Source organism: Pongo abelii, chromosome 10 (genome assembly GCF_028885655.2).
Source record: "Pongo abelii isolate AG06213 chromosome 10, NHGRI_mPonAbe1-v2.0_pri, whole genome shotgun sequence".
NCBI lineage: Eukaryota > Metazoa > Chordata > Mammalia > Primates > Hominidae > Pongo > Pongo abelii.
In genome coordinates, this window is record NC_071995.2 from 4,397,725 (window position 1) to 4,410,926 (window position 13,202).

General features: G+C 44.7%; 1 protein-coding gene across 1 annotated transcript; it reads right to left on the bottom strand.

The window, feature by feature from the left end:
• Window positions 1–1,635: 1,635 nt before the first annotated feature.
• On the bottom strand, window positions 1,636–12,323 carry FGF23 (fibroblast growth factor 23). Its single transcript, XM_024257283.3, has 3 exons — window positions 12,113–12,323; window positions 5,401–5,504; window positions 1,636–4,038 (listed from the first exon to the last, which is right to left on the bottom strand). The coding sequence occupies exons 1-3, from the start codon at window positions 12,321–12,323 to the stop codon at window positions 3,598–3,600; spliced, it is 756 nt and encodes a 251-aa protein (XP_024113051.1). The 3' UTR covers window positions 1,636–3,597.
• Between the last annotated feature and the right edge of the window lie 879 nt (window positions 12,324–13,202).

The window sequence follows — 13,202 nt, forward strand, 5'->3', positions numbered from 1 at the left end:
CAGTTTGACTGCAATATACATAACTGTGATCTCTGCATTTGTCTTGCTTGGAGTTTTCTGAGCTTCTTGTATTAGTACACTTATTTTTAACCAATAATTGGGAAATTTTCAGCCACCATATCTTCAAATATTTTTTACTCCCCAGTTCTTTATGCTCCTTTCCTTCTGGGACTCAACTTACTCATATGTTGGACAGCTTAATAAGGTCTCACAGATCATTGAGTTTCTACTCATTTTCAAAAAAACTTATTTCTTCTCTGTTACTCAGATAAGATAATTTATATTAGCTTTATCTTTAGGTCATCTTACTAGTTTCTAGTGACTGCATTTTCTCTTGATTGTGCACATGTTTTTTTCCTATTTCTTCTCATGTCCAGTTATTTTTCTATTACTGATTGTATAGGATACCGTGTATTAAGTCTGAATCATGTCCTCTTCCTTTAAAAGGTGTTAAGTTCTCTTCTGGCAGTCAGTTAAATTATTGGCAGATCCTTGTAGTTTTGCCAGGATTGGTATAATTCTCACTTAGAGCAAGTCTATTTCAGTTTTGAATTTGGTTTTAGGATATAACCCCTGCCTCTGGGGCTTAGTCTTATAAGAACAGCCTTTTGAGTTCTGAGGCACTCAGTAAGGTCTCTTCACCCAGGTTTGGTTGGATTTCTAACGTGTTTCAACATTGCATAGCCTCTGGTATCACTCGCTATCTATCTCCTACTGCTGTAGCAGGTGATCTTTGTAGGACTCACTGTATCTTACCCCGTGCATGTGCTACCCAGTCTTTGGCGAAGGACTTGTAGTGAATGCTTATGCCCATATGTAAAGTCTCTCCTTTTCATAGTTCCTTCTGAAAGAAGGAACTCTGGGAACACCAATCTTGGAATGTAGATTCATTATCTTGGTGTCCTGCTATCAAATCTCACAGGACAGTAACACTGTGTATGTGTTAAGTGCATAGCATTTGGTTTACTGAGATACTGATGTGGTTGTGATGGTGTGTATTTTTCAAATAAAAATCCCCTCTTTAAAGAAAACACGGCTAGGTGCGGTGGCTTATGCCTGTAATCCCAGCACTTTGGGAGTCCAAGGCGGGTGGATCACAAGGTCAGGAGTTCAAGACCAGCCTGGCCAAGATGGTGAAACCCTGTCTCTACTAAAATTACAAAAATTAGCCAGGCGCGGTGGCAGGTGCCTGTAATCCCAGCTACTTGGGAGGCTGAGGCAGGAGAATCGCTTGAACCTGGGAGGCAGAGGTTGCAGTGAGCCGAGATCGTGCCACTGCACTCCAGTCTGGGTGACAGAGCAAGACTCCATCTTAAAAAAACAAAAAAGAAAGAAAACACTTTAGGGTTAGAATGATCAGAAATCCAATATTGATATAACTTAAATAATTCTGTCTAGATCAATTAAAATCATTGAGTCTGCTTATAAATGGAAGAAATCTTTGAAAATTTTAAAATTCTAAAATCTTTTTTTCAATTTTGCCTTCTCTATATTTCCCTAATGTTCCCCTCCCATAATCCTTTTTATTCTTATATTCCGACATGCTTTTAATTAGTATACAAAGAGGATAAGCTAACAGAAGCTGAGATAAATTTTATTTTTATTTTAAACAGAAGAAAGGAAAAAGGGATTACATTTTTATAAATATCTATAAATATAGAAGGATAGGCAAACTTCCAAATAAATAAATAAATACTGCCACGTGACGAGGGATATAAGAAATTGTAGGAGCTATTTTGGCTTTGCCATAAAGAAAACCCCTGATGGTAGTGTTGAGTTTGTGAGATTACAACCAGTTTTCCACCAAAATCCTTTTGGGATCTTTCACTGGGGAGCCTCCAATAGCTATTATGCAGGATAATATTTCCAACAGGAAATGAAAACAGAAATATTAAAATATTTGCCATGCATGGCTATATGCTATTATACATAGTTTTACTGTTTCAGAATAGGAACCAGTCCTTCAAGTTCAGCTTAAAACCATCAGGTAAAAACAGTTGCCCAATGTTTCTCTCATAACTAAAAAGAATAGATCAAAGTATAAGGTTAGTATGTGATGGCAGTGAGGAAAAAAAAAAAGGTGACTGGGAAGAAGCTGTTGTTGAATCGACGTTGCTTGTTAATATACTGTCCTTTAGGTGGTCATTTAAAGAGAGGTAGAAAAATGGAGTCCCCTTACAGGAAGAACTGCAGTAATGGGGTAAGGCTGGGATGAGAGCTGACCGTCAGGCCCACCTGCCTGGTGCTCCTCTGCTCCTCTACTGCTTGCTCTGTGAAGCTTTGCTTCCTCCAGATAACACTGGGGCTCCTGGGACTGAAAGCTGACTTCATTTAATGCACCAAGAATTTCCGAGGGGATTGAGACCCAGATGTGTCAGCCTAGGAGTGTTTTAACTAATCGAAGAGCCACTGCTGCTGCAGGGCCCTTGAGACCACAGTCAAGAGCCTGACCATGTGATTGTCTTTTCATAACTTCCATAACATGTCCCCTGATTATTGGATTTTTTCCCCCTGAGTCCTTGATGCCACTTCACTTAGAGAAAAGGACACGATTTTTCAGTCCACAGAAAACCTAACCCAGAGCAGTCCCAGTCTCTCAAAGTCCCCTTCCCGGTCACATTTTTGTAGTTTGTTCAGAATGGATTCCTACTCAACCTGGGAAGTAGAGCCTTAATTAAATGCCTCTTAGGAGAGTTGGAATTTATTTCCATTTTGAAAAGCAAATCCTAGCAGGGTAGATTTTCGTGAGCCAATATAAAAACTATTCCTTAGACCAAATTTTCAAAAACCAGAGATAGGGCCAAAAGGTGAGGCTGTATCATGAACCACTTGGGAACAGAGTGGGGCCGTTCTGGGCCCTCTGGCCGTGGCTGCATAAAGGGAGACAGCGAGACACAGGGTGCTCACCCTGTAGGGAGGCTGAGTTTTCTGTTATGATTCCTGCCTCATTTCAGCAAGCATCAAGTCTAGCTGTCAAGTTTTCACCAGCCTACCACCAGTCTTTTGACAGCTCTTCCCCAGAGATGCCCAAGGAAGAACGAAGGCTTGAAAGTAGTGTTTTCATCAACTTGCCCCATTCAGCTCTTAATCTCAAGGTTTGCACACTCAAATGCCAGTGGGATCGGGGCATCTAACATAAATGCATAGGGCAGTGGAGAAGCTTCTGGGATCTCCGGATCTCCTCTTCCCTACACCTTCAAAGTCTTGAGCTCAGGAACCCACTGCTATTTTTTTTTTTTTTTTTTTTTTTTTTATGCTTAAAAGTGATAAAGAAGAGAGGCACAAGGAAGAGAAATATGTTGGGAGAGACCCCTTCTCTCTACTTTCATGAAGGGGAAATTTCTAGTTTACCTGTTGTTGGGGTTTCCTATTCGGAAAGGTGTTCTATATGGAGTGAGGAAGGCGGGGAAACCCCGTGACTTGGGCCTCAAAGGTTGATTCTCACAGGACCTCCTGTGGAAGGGACCCCAGAGAAGCAGCAAATTCCGTGCATTGCCCCTGTCACCTTTCCCATCCTCGGAACGTCAAGGGACCTGGTCCTTGGGAAGAGCTGCGTTTGCTGAGGGATGGGTTAAAGAGGGTGCCCTTCCAGCGACCCTAGATGAACTTGGGGAAGGGGCGGCAGCCTTCCGGGCCCGTTCCCCCAGCGTGCGTGTTCACTCGACCGCCCCTGACCACCCCTAATGGGTCGCTGGCCATCGGGCTGTTGTCCTCGGAGCTCGGGAGCTCCTGTGAGCAGGAGGCCGGGGCCGGGGTCATCCGGGCCCGGGGCTTCAGCACTTTCAGGGGGTCCCGCTCCGAGTCATCCTCGGCGCTCCGGGTGTGCCGTCGTGGTACGGGGGTGTTGAAGTGAATTAGGGGGATCTCGTTCCTCCGGGACAGGAACTGGGAGTACGGGGGTGGGTTCATGCCTGGCAGGAAGGCTCTCTTCACCCGGCCCAGACTGACCAGAAAGTGATGCTGAGGAGAGTGGTAGACGTCATACCCGTTTTCCAGCGTCTGCTGTTGGAACCTGCAGTTCTCTGGGTTGAAATAGTGCTGGAAGGACAAGAGCGAACCACGTGAAGGCTGGCAGTGGGGGCCCCACCCACCCCCCAGCTCCTCCTGGGGTCACAAGCTTGAAGCCCTGCAGTTCTTAGGGCGTTGAGCCTTCACCCCTTTGTTCCCTGCTGGGGTAGAGTGCTTTTGATTAATGCTCAAGCCCTGACTATAGTTCCCCTTTTCAGAGACTGCGACTACTGGGGCCTCAGCTTACTGCCTGGAGGCCCGGGCTGGCCTGGCTTGGCCTGTGGTTTTCCTGGAGTAGGCACCACCTCGTCCCTCCAGCCTTCTACCTTTTCCAAGCCTCTGCTGGCTGAAAATTGGCTTGGGTTTGTGTCTTTACTGGAGAAAGGAGAGGGGATGGAGTTTATAGGGTCAAACATGAATGAGGGCACTGACGGGATTGGACACATGAACTTTGCTGACAGATGAGCTGGGTTTGAATCCTCTACCACTAGTACTGGGTTTTACTGAGTGTCCCCACGAAGGCCTTTGCCTGTTATTTCTTTTAATCCTCAAACCCCGCAAAGTAAGCAGTTTACGGATCAGGGCTATCTACATGCCTAGAGGGGTTACCAGATGTTTAGATAGTTATCTATATTTCAATAGTTGTTCAACAGATTTTTGTTGTTGTTGTTGTTTACCTACTCTAGCCAGACACTATTGTAGGGGCTGGGATGCAGCAGAAAGCAAAACAGAAAGTCTCTGTTCTTGTGGAATTTCTAGTGGGCATGGGTGGTGGTAAGAGACTCCTGAGATAAGCAGTCCTACTATTTTACTATCTCAAAATCCTCAAAAAGAGGCCAGCAGCCTTTAGTTTGGGAAATCCTTTGCTTACCAATCCGAATGAATAGCTATCACAATTGGGGCAGGGGTTATTAATTAAAAATCTTTAACTGGAGGGAGCTCCACAGGTCACGTGGTCTATTCCACTTCACTTTTTCCAAGTGAAAATGCTGAAGTTTGGAGAAGTGAGGAGATGTACCCAAAGTCATAGCTAGTCCCAGAATCAAGAAGACACCAATGGCTTTTCACCCTTTCTAATGTACTTTACAACGTGAATTGACATGACTTGAGGACCTACGACTACATACCAGGGCCTGTGCTAGATTCAAAATGGGTTCCAATGGGCAGTGCAGACTAGGGGCTGAGAGCCTGGGATCTGGAGCCAGACTGCCTGAGTTCAAACCCCAGCTATTAAACGTGAGCATTCAATACTTAGACTGCATGAAGTATCAGTGGAAACAGGTCACCAGGGTACACTGCCAATGGAATTGTTAAGCTAGAAAAGTCTATGTCGTGTCAAATAAGTTAGGTTAATTGTTTGCAAATGGTGACCAACACAAAAAAGAAACTCACTGATCCAAAAATGTTGCCTCTGAAATCCATGCAGAGGTATCTTCTGCTCATCACACCTGTAATCACCACAAAGCCAGCATCCTCTGATCTGATCATCAGGGCACCTATGGAGAAAACCAGGCAGGGCAAAGACTCATTGCGCATCCAATTCCCACCTTCAAGCACCTCCTGAAACCCACCTTCATGAAACCTCCCTGGATTGATTTTAAGGGTGGTGATGACTTCAACACCCTTAAATTCAGCCTCATTTCTGCATATTCAGCGTTTCTTCTGACATCCTCTCTTTCCCCCAACACGTATACAGTCATTCACCTCCTGCTTCATCTTGTTGCCTGTATGGGGACCTCTGAGCTCCTGGAATTCTTCTACCTGTGCTGAACACATGTTTCTCTCTCTCTACCTGGACCGTCTTTACTTTCCCTTTTGCCTTACTAATACCTTTGAATGTTTGTGGTGATAGTCACATTCTTCCGTGCCTTCTACTTTGTGATTTTTAAATCTATGCTGAGATGTCTTTCAAGGATCCAGCTTGCCATAGAGTCTGATTCTCCTCCTGGATGTCTGTGTAATTGTCTAATACATCAGTCAACACCCAGTATGTGTACAGAATGGTATTAGGCTTGATCTCCCTCTTCCTTCTGTACTTATTGAAGTCACTCACTCTTCAAGACCAGGCTCAGGCGTCACCATCTCTATGAAGACTTTCCTCATCTTTCCATTCAAAATCAGTTGTTCTTTCTTCTCAGCTCCTCAGGACAATGCCTTCACCTCTATTACAGCATGTATTCCATTTACCTTGCTTCAACTGAGTTTACCTATCTAGTGCCTTCCTTAGAGTGAGCTGCTTAGGGGCAGATGGTATAACTGTTTATGTTGAATCAATGTAAGTGACGGATGGAATTTTCTTCTTGGCTCTTCTTGGGTTGGTTCTTTGTCATTTTCTCACTTGGTGGTGACCCCTCCAGGTGCAGTCCCTCATGGACTTTCAGTGTTCCCTCTCAAAAACTAGTCTCTGACAAGGGCCTGAAACCCATTCACACGACCTTCCTCTTAAGTAATTGATAATGGCTTTAAATGTGCTTTCTGTTTTGTGGCAAAGGCACAACTAAATCATATACTAGTGTTACATGAGTGATAATTCAGCGAGACTTCTTCCCCGAATGTTATTTAATTACCTGACATTTTCTGTTAAAAATCATTACTTTAGGTCTTTGGGGCCACTTCCAGTTACCTATCACAGAATTTCTAGGTGCTTCTCATCTGACCTCATAGCCCCCAGGGAGGCAGCTAGAATCCCACGCAGGGATTCTAATTCCTCTTCTACAGCTGTAGCTTGGAGAGGTTGTAAATGCCCAATGTCTGTGCCTAGCAAGTGATGGAGCCTCGTGGGGGTGATTTAAAGCCCAAAGCTCTTCTCCCACCCCATGCAGGCGCAATACAAGGACCTTTGAGGAAAATAAGCAGCAATAATTAGGTACTAGCTGAGTAGAAATCATGATAGGGACTGAAATTGGACTGACGTGGAACAGAGGGAATGAGGGTGGAGACAAGCCCCAGAAAGGTGAGAAAGGAAGAGGGCCAAAGAGAGAAGTTAATTTGTTTCAAAGTTTGGCTGAGGGGAACCTTGAGGGAAGCTTCCCAGGAAGTGGACTGGGGTATGACAGGCGCAAAGGATGCTTAAATTCCTCCACAGTGGTGTCTGCCTATGTGTCTCAAATGTATGGCTAGTTTTGTGGTAAACCTTTGGAGAAATATAAGGAGCGTGTAAGAAATGGTTTTGGCTGGGCACAGTGGCTCATGCCTGTAATCCCAGCACTTTGGGAGGCCGAGGTGGGTGGATCATGAGGTCAGAAGATCAAGACCATCCTGGCTAACATGGTGACACCCTGTCTTTACTAAAAATAAAAAAAAAAATTAGCCGGGCGTCATGGTGGGCGCCTGTAGTCCCAGCTACTCGGGAGGTTGAGGCAGGAGAACGGCGTGAACCCAGGAGGCGGAGCTTGCAGTGAGCCGACATCGCGCCACTACACTCCAGCCTGGGCGACAGAGCGAGACTCTGTCTCAAAAAAAAAAAAAGAAATGGTTTCTGTTCTGGTGACTTTTCAGTCTAATTGGGAAAAAATTACATTTAGTAATGGTCTTTGAGTGGCTGCACTCTAAGCATTTACATATTTTAAATTCTCAAAACAAATGTTATATTGTCAGTACTAATTATTATTATTATTAGTAGTAGCAGCAATATCCTAATTTAAGTGATAAGGAAACTAAGACAGGATTGAAACTCAGGTCAGAGACATCTTCCTACCAGTCGGTAACAAGCCTCCAGCAGAAATCACTAAGAGTCTGAGAAGACAACATCAAATGCTAAAATACATGCTGCAGGCAGTGAGGACAAGGAGTCACGGCAGCGCTAAGGGCTCGGGGAAGGGGCACTGAGCCAGGCACCGAGAACTGGGGGACTTGGATTTTGGTCCCAATTGTGCCACTTGCTGACCCTGCACTAGCCTCAGTTTCTTCAGCTGTAAAATAGAACAATAGCTGTCCTGCCTACTTCATAGGATGACGATCAAATGGGATAATGGTGGTAAAAGTGACTCAAAAGTGTCGAGCAAACAGAGGACATCACGTGGCGTGTTCTGACCTGCTGTTTATGCCGGACCCATGCCTTGACAGGCGTGCTGGCCTGATGCTTGGGGTCAGTGTGGGCAGTGCGTATGGCACACACGCTCCTGGTCTCCAGAGCCAGTCCCCCTAGAAAACATCCGGCGATGGTTGAGGAACTGTGAGCAGCTGCTACGGAGGGCACACAGACTCTTCCATCAGACAGTGTGAGCCAATGTGAAAGTTTAGAAAATGTGAGAGAGTCAGAGTTTCTTTCCCTTGTGCTTTCAAAAGCCATCTTTTCGCAGTCTGCACAGATTCAAGGGAGAATTTTGCAGAAGGAAGGAACAAGCCACTGACTGCCGGAGCCACCAGCCCCGCCTGTTGGAGCTGAGCAGGCTTAATGGACTTTGCCTTCAATGACAGAGGTGTCTTCGTGTGTGACCTTGAAAGAGCATGGGATTTGGGGTCAAGGTGTCCTCTAGGTCTTTTACTACCTGTCTGACCTTCAGCCAGTTATTTACGTTCTTTAACTCTTGTTTTTTCACATATAAAATGACGACAGCAGAAACATTTACCTCATTTGGTCATCTTGACATATGAGATAATGTTTTTATCCTTTAGAAAGCACTTCCTAAGTGCTAGTAATTTTTACTATTACCACTTTGCCTCAACCTCTGCTTATAGAAGTAGAAAATTATCTACTCCATTCTACTCTTGCGGCCAGTAAGTGATAAATAAGATGACAGCAGCGAAGTGCTTTGAGCACCTCAAAAGAAAAATGTATGAAGAAGGCTTAAGGAGCCCAATGGTAACTCAGCTTCAATAAAGATAGTTCTTATGGGGAAGATGGAGGAAGTGAAAATAGCAGTATCTAGGAAGTGATATTACCAGGGACAATAAGCACCTCTCTTGCTGTTTCCATATAATGAGGATAAAGGGGAGTCAGAGGATGGCCTAGTTCATGGAAGGGGTGATAAGGACATCAGAGGGGTATCTGGCAGCAGCGCTTGTGAGTCCCAAGGGAGCTTGAAGAATCTGGTAGGCAGGGGATAATTTCATTTTGTCAAGTCCGATGACCCAAAGATGGGTTGTGCACTCAACTCTTCAGAATTTCTTACAGCAAAGTAATAAGATGAACCAGAATTCAATAGAAATGGATAATTAGGAGGGGAAAAAAATACCCCTCACATTTTAGATTTCCGTCAGCGTAAAAACATTGCTTAACAGTCACTGATGAGGTCATTACAAATGCTTCACCAGACATTTAATTAGTTGTGCTTCTTATCTACATGCATTAATCTTTCCTCTTTCTTTTGGGTAACTTTTTTTTTGAGACGGAGTCTCACTCTGTCGCCCAGGCTGGAGCACAGTGGTGCGATCTCGGCTCACAGCAAGCTCCGCCTCCTGGGTACAAGTGATTCTTCTGCCTCAGCCTCCTAAGTAGCTGGGACTACAGGTGCGCACTATACCCTGCTAATTTTTGTTTTTTTTAGTAGAGACAGGGTTTCCCCATGTTGGCCAGGCTGGTCTCGAACCCCTGGCATCAAGTGATCCTCCCGCCTTGGCCTCCCAAAGTGCTGGGATTATACGCATGAGCCACCACACCTGGCCTCTTTTGGGTAACTTTTAATTGTAGTGTTTAATTTTTTTCTGCACTTTTTTTTCCCATAGTACACATGATAACTGATTGAACAGTACAAAAAGTTATCTACATAGACTAGGAAAAGTAGGTCTCCCTCCTGCTACCCTGACCCTAAGTTCCCCTCCCTGCATTCAGGTTTAACTCTTTAAAGATACAATGTTTAGCTAGTGCCTGTGTCTGAGGAAACAAAATCACATTTCTATTTTTAAAAATCTGAAGTCAGTTCAATTTATTTTGCTGCTTCTCAGTCATTTTAATTCACTCCAACTAGCACTCAGTGATCCCTTGGGGCCTGATACTAGGTGGGCTTTCAAGGAAAAGGTCTACAGTTCAGACTGCCAGCCCAGAAGGTTGACTCTTCACACTCACTCCCCACCGTAGCCAGCCTGTTCTGTTCTACCCTAATTCTTGTTCAGGAAGAAACGTCTTTAAGGAGTTCCTTTCAGCAATGGGATTCCAGGATTCGAGACAAGTTGTATAAACATTCTCTAGTTGGATGCAGCCCTTTCCGTCTAAGAGAATCAAAATAATTTACCATAATCTACTATTCTGCCTTTTAAATCACATATAGTCCTTTTTTTTTTTTTTTTTTTTTTGAGATGGAGTCTTGCTCTGTCGCCCAGGCTGGAGTGCAGTGGCGCAATCTCGGCTCACTGCAAGCTCCGCCTCCCGGGTTCACGCCATTCTCCTGCCTCAGCCTCCTGAGTAGCTGGGACTACAGGTGCCTGCCACCATGCCCGGCTAATTTTTTACATTTTTAGTAGAGATGGGGTTTCACTGTGTTTGCCAGGATGGTCTCGATCTCCTGACCTCGTGATCTGCCCACCTCGGCCTCCCAAAGTGCTGGGATTACAGGCGTGAGCCACCATGCCTGGCCCATATATAGTCTTGAATTAAAGTAAGGGTGGCCCCTCCATATGAGGCGCAAAATTGCATTTCCTAAAAGTCTGGTAGTGAGCTGGCTGACAAGGTAGGATGACAGACCACAAGGTCCTTGAAGGGTTGTGTCTTAGTTTTCAGTCACAGCGCTTGGTAGAATGCCAGGCACATTGTAGATCCTATTAAATAGCCATCGAATAAAATGAACAACACTTCGGGTGCATCAAGTGTATCCAGATTTAATTGAAATTTTTGCCATAAGACTCAAACTTGGTTTCCAAGATGTTGACTCCTGAGTCTTACTATATTCTCTGGAGTTCTGGAACCTGTTTGGTATTTGGAGAGAACTGTCCTCTCTCCTTTTATCTCCTATCAATATGCATTTAGCACTTGAAGAGGTTAAACTGTCAATTTCGCATGTTATATATCTTGCAACTTAATTTTGCATGTTATATGTCTTGCAACCAGGTTTAAGGACCTTTGGTGCCTAGAAGAATAAATGCCTCACACACAGCAAGGCCACAGCAAAAATAATTAATTTATTTATTACAATAATAAAGGGCAAATCATAATTCCTATAAGACATTTTCTTTAGTTAGAGATTGTCTAACTAATTTTTCTTTCTTTTAATTTGAGCTGTATTGGATCAGTTTGCATTTTTCTGTATCCTTTGAGGTGTTTTCACATGTTTTCTTAAAATAGAAATCCCTGCTTCCACCACATTACCCCTTATATAGGTGCACACAAAGGGGCCCTCATTTGAATCATTGCTAATGGATTGATTATTGTGGATTGTGATCCAATTCTCCACAAATCTGATCTTTAAAAACATTCCAGTTGTTTCATGTTGCCAATATGTTTCTAACTAGCTTGACTTGGTACTGACTGGACACCTTTCAGTTCCACAGAGAAGAATCACCAACTCATACTGGATACCTGGGTACCTGGGTATCTGAAACACCCATTAAACCTGTTGGATGGATGGATGGATGCATGAACAAATGAAGGGTGGATGGGTTGTATACTTGGCCATTCTCACCAAGACAACATACATGGACAGTTTGTCTTTAATACATTTTTCCAAGAATTTTTATAAGGCCAGAGTTGGAAAGAGCCCCCAGATTTATCTATAACAATCCGGGTATGACCCAGGAATCTTCTTTACAACCTCTCTAGTTAACCCAGTCCGAAGTCCATGAGCTGAAACTTAGTATCTGTTGATCTGCCTGGCTTCTTTTTCTCTTAGGCTCCTTGCCTTTCTTTCTGTACATTTTTTGAATCTTTTGACGGGGCAAAGGGAACATGGCTCCTACTGTGGGAAGGGTTTTAGTTGAAATAAAAATTATTCATATTGAGAAAAACCAGCAAACACTAATTAGGAGAGTGACAGAATCTTCCCCTAAGATTTAAATACACACACACACACACACACACACACACACTCACACACAAAGACAATAAGTGGTTCCTGGGCAGAAAGCTAGGAGGGTTGGATTAGCCCTCCAGTCTAGTCCCCAACCTCCCCAAGCCCCCTGTAGATGGACAACAGGGGTGTTCCCCTTCTTCCCAGCCTGAAGCCCTACTCACTGTAGATGGTCTGATGGGGTGCGCCATCCACATGGCCATTCTTGTGGATCTGCAGGTGGTAGCTGTTCCTGGCTGTGGCTGTGTACAGGTGGATCAGGCCACCCCAGCTGGAGCCGAGCAGTGGGGAGGCATTGGGATAGGCTCTGAGGACGCTCACGCTGCAGACGCTGCACAAGGCACAGACCCAGAGCCTGAGGCGGGCCCCCAACATTGTGCCCTGCTCTAAGTGGCTGGTGCTGAGATTGAAACCTGACACTCCTGTCGGGACTCTCCTGGCCCAGGCCTCACTGGCCTTTTCCTTCTTCCTTGCAAGTAGCTGGTGTGAGGATCCTAGACTGGATTCCCTCCTTTCTGCCATCAGACTTTTAAAGGGTAGCAGTGTGACATCAAACAGGAAAAACTCCACTGTCCACATCCTCTGTGTTGTAATCAGCCCATTGAAAGAAAGTGCAAAGACCCCGGAGGCGCACGGAAGGCACGTCGGTTCCAGACACACACACCCCTCAATTTCAAGCCAACGCTCCAAAAAATGAATGACGTGTGGGCAAAAGTTATCTGCCACTCTGGGCTGTCTGTTGACCTGTCCCACTTCCATCAGGAAATGTGAAGGCAGCCAGCGGTTCCCAAAAAAAATCCAGCTTCAGTCAAGCAGTCAACCGACTCCTAGGCAATTAATCTCCCGTCGAGTTTACTTATTTTGGTTTTCTTTAAATTCCAATCAGCAAGTATGTATCCAGTGCTTAATCTGTGAGCAGGATTTGGTGGGTAGCTTGCAGGATACAGAGATACATGACACCATCAGGCAGATGGCATCCTCTGAGAACCCCCACTTCATGAAAGATGGGAGCTGGGAGCAGGGGCACAAAAGCCAAAGTTGCCATTTTGGGAAGATTTTGAAATGGAAGAAAAAGAAGCAAGACCTTGAGGTCAGTGAACATGCCAAGGTTCAGTTTCTCAGCTTCCTTAGTCTGGACTTCACTGAACATGCCAATGTTCAATTTCTCAATTTCCCTAGTTTGGACTATCGAGGGCAACTAAACTAGTAGTCTCTCCAGTAGTAAGGAGACTCATTCAGAGACCTCATGGGGAT

Excerpts from the sequence above, each read along its gene's own strand:
- FGF23 (XM_024257283.3), bottom strand. The coding sequence starts at position 12,323 with ATGTTGGGGGCCCGCCTCAGGCTCTGGGTCTGTGCCTTGTGCAGCGTC. Across the intron at positions 5,505-12,112 it reads ACCCCATCAGACCATCTACA|GTGCCCTGATGATCAGATCA; the intron begins GTGAGTAGGGCT and ends TTTTCTCCATAG. Across the intron at positions 4,039-5,400 it reads GAGGCAACATTTTTGGATCA|CACTATTTCAACCCAGAGAA; the intron begins GTGAGTTTCTTT and ends TTGTCCTTCCAG.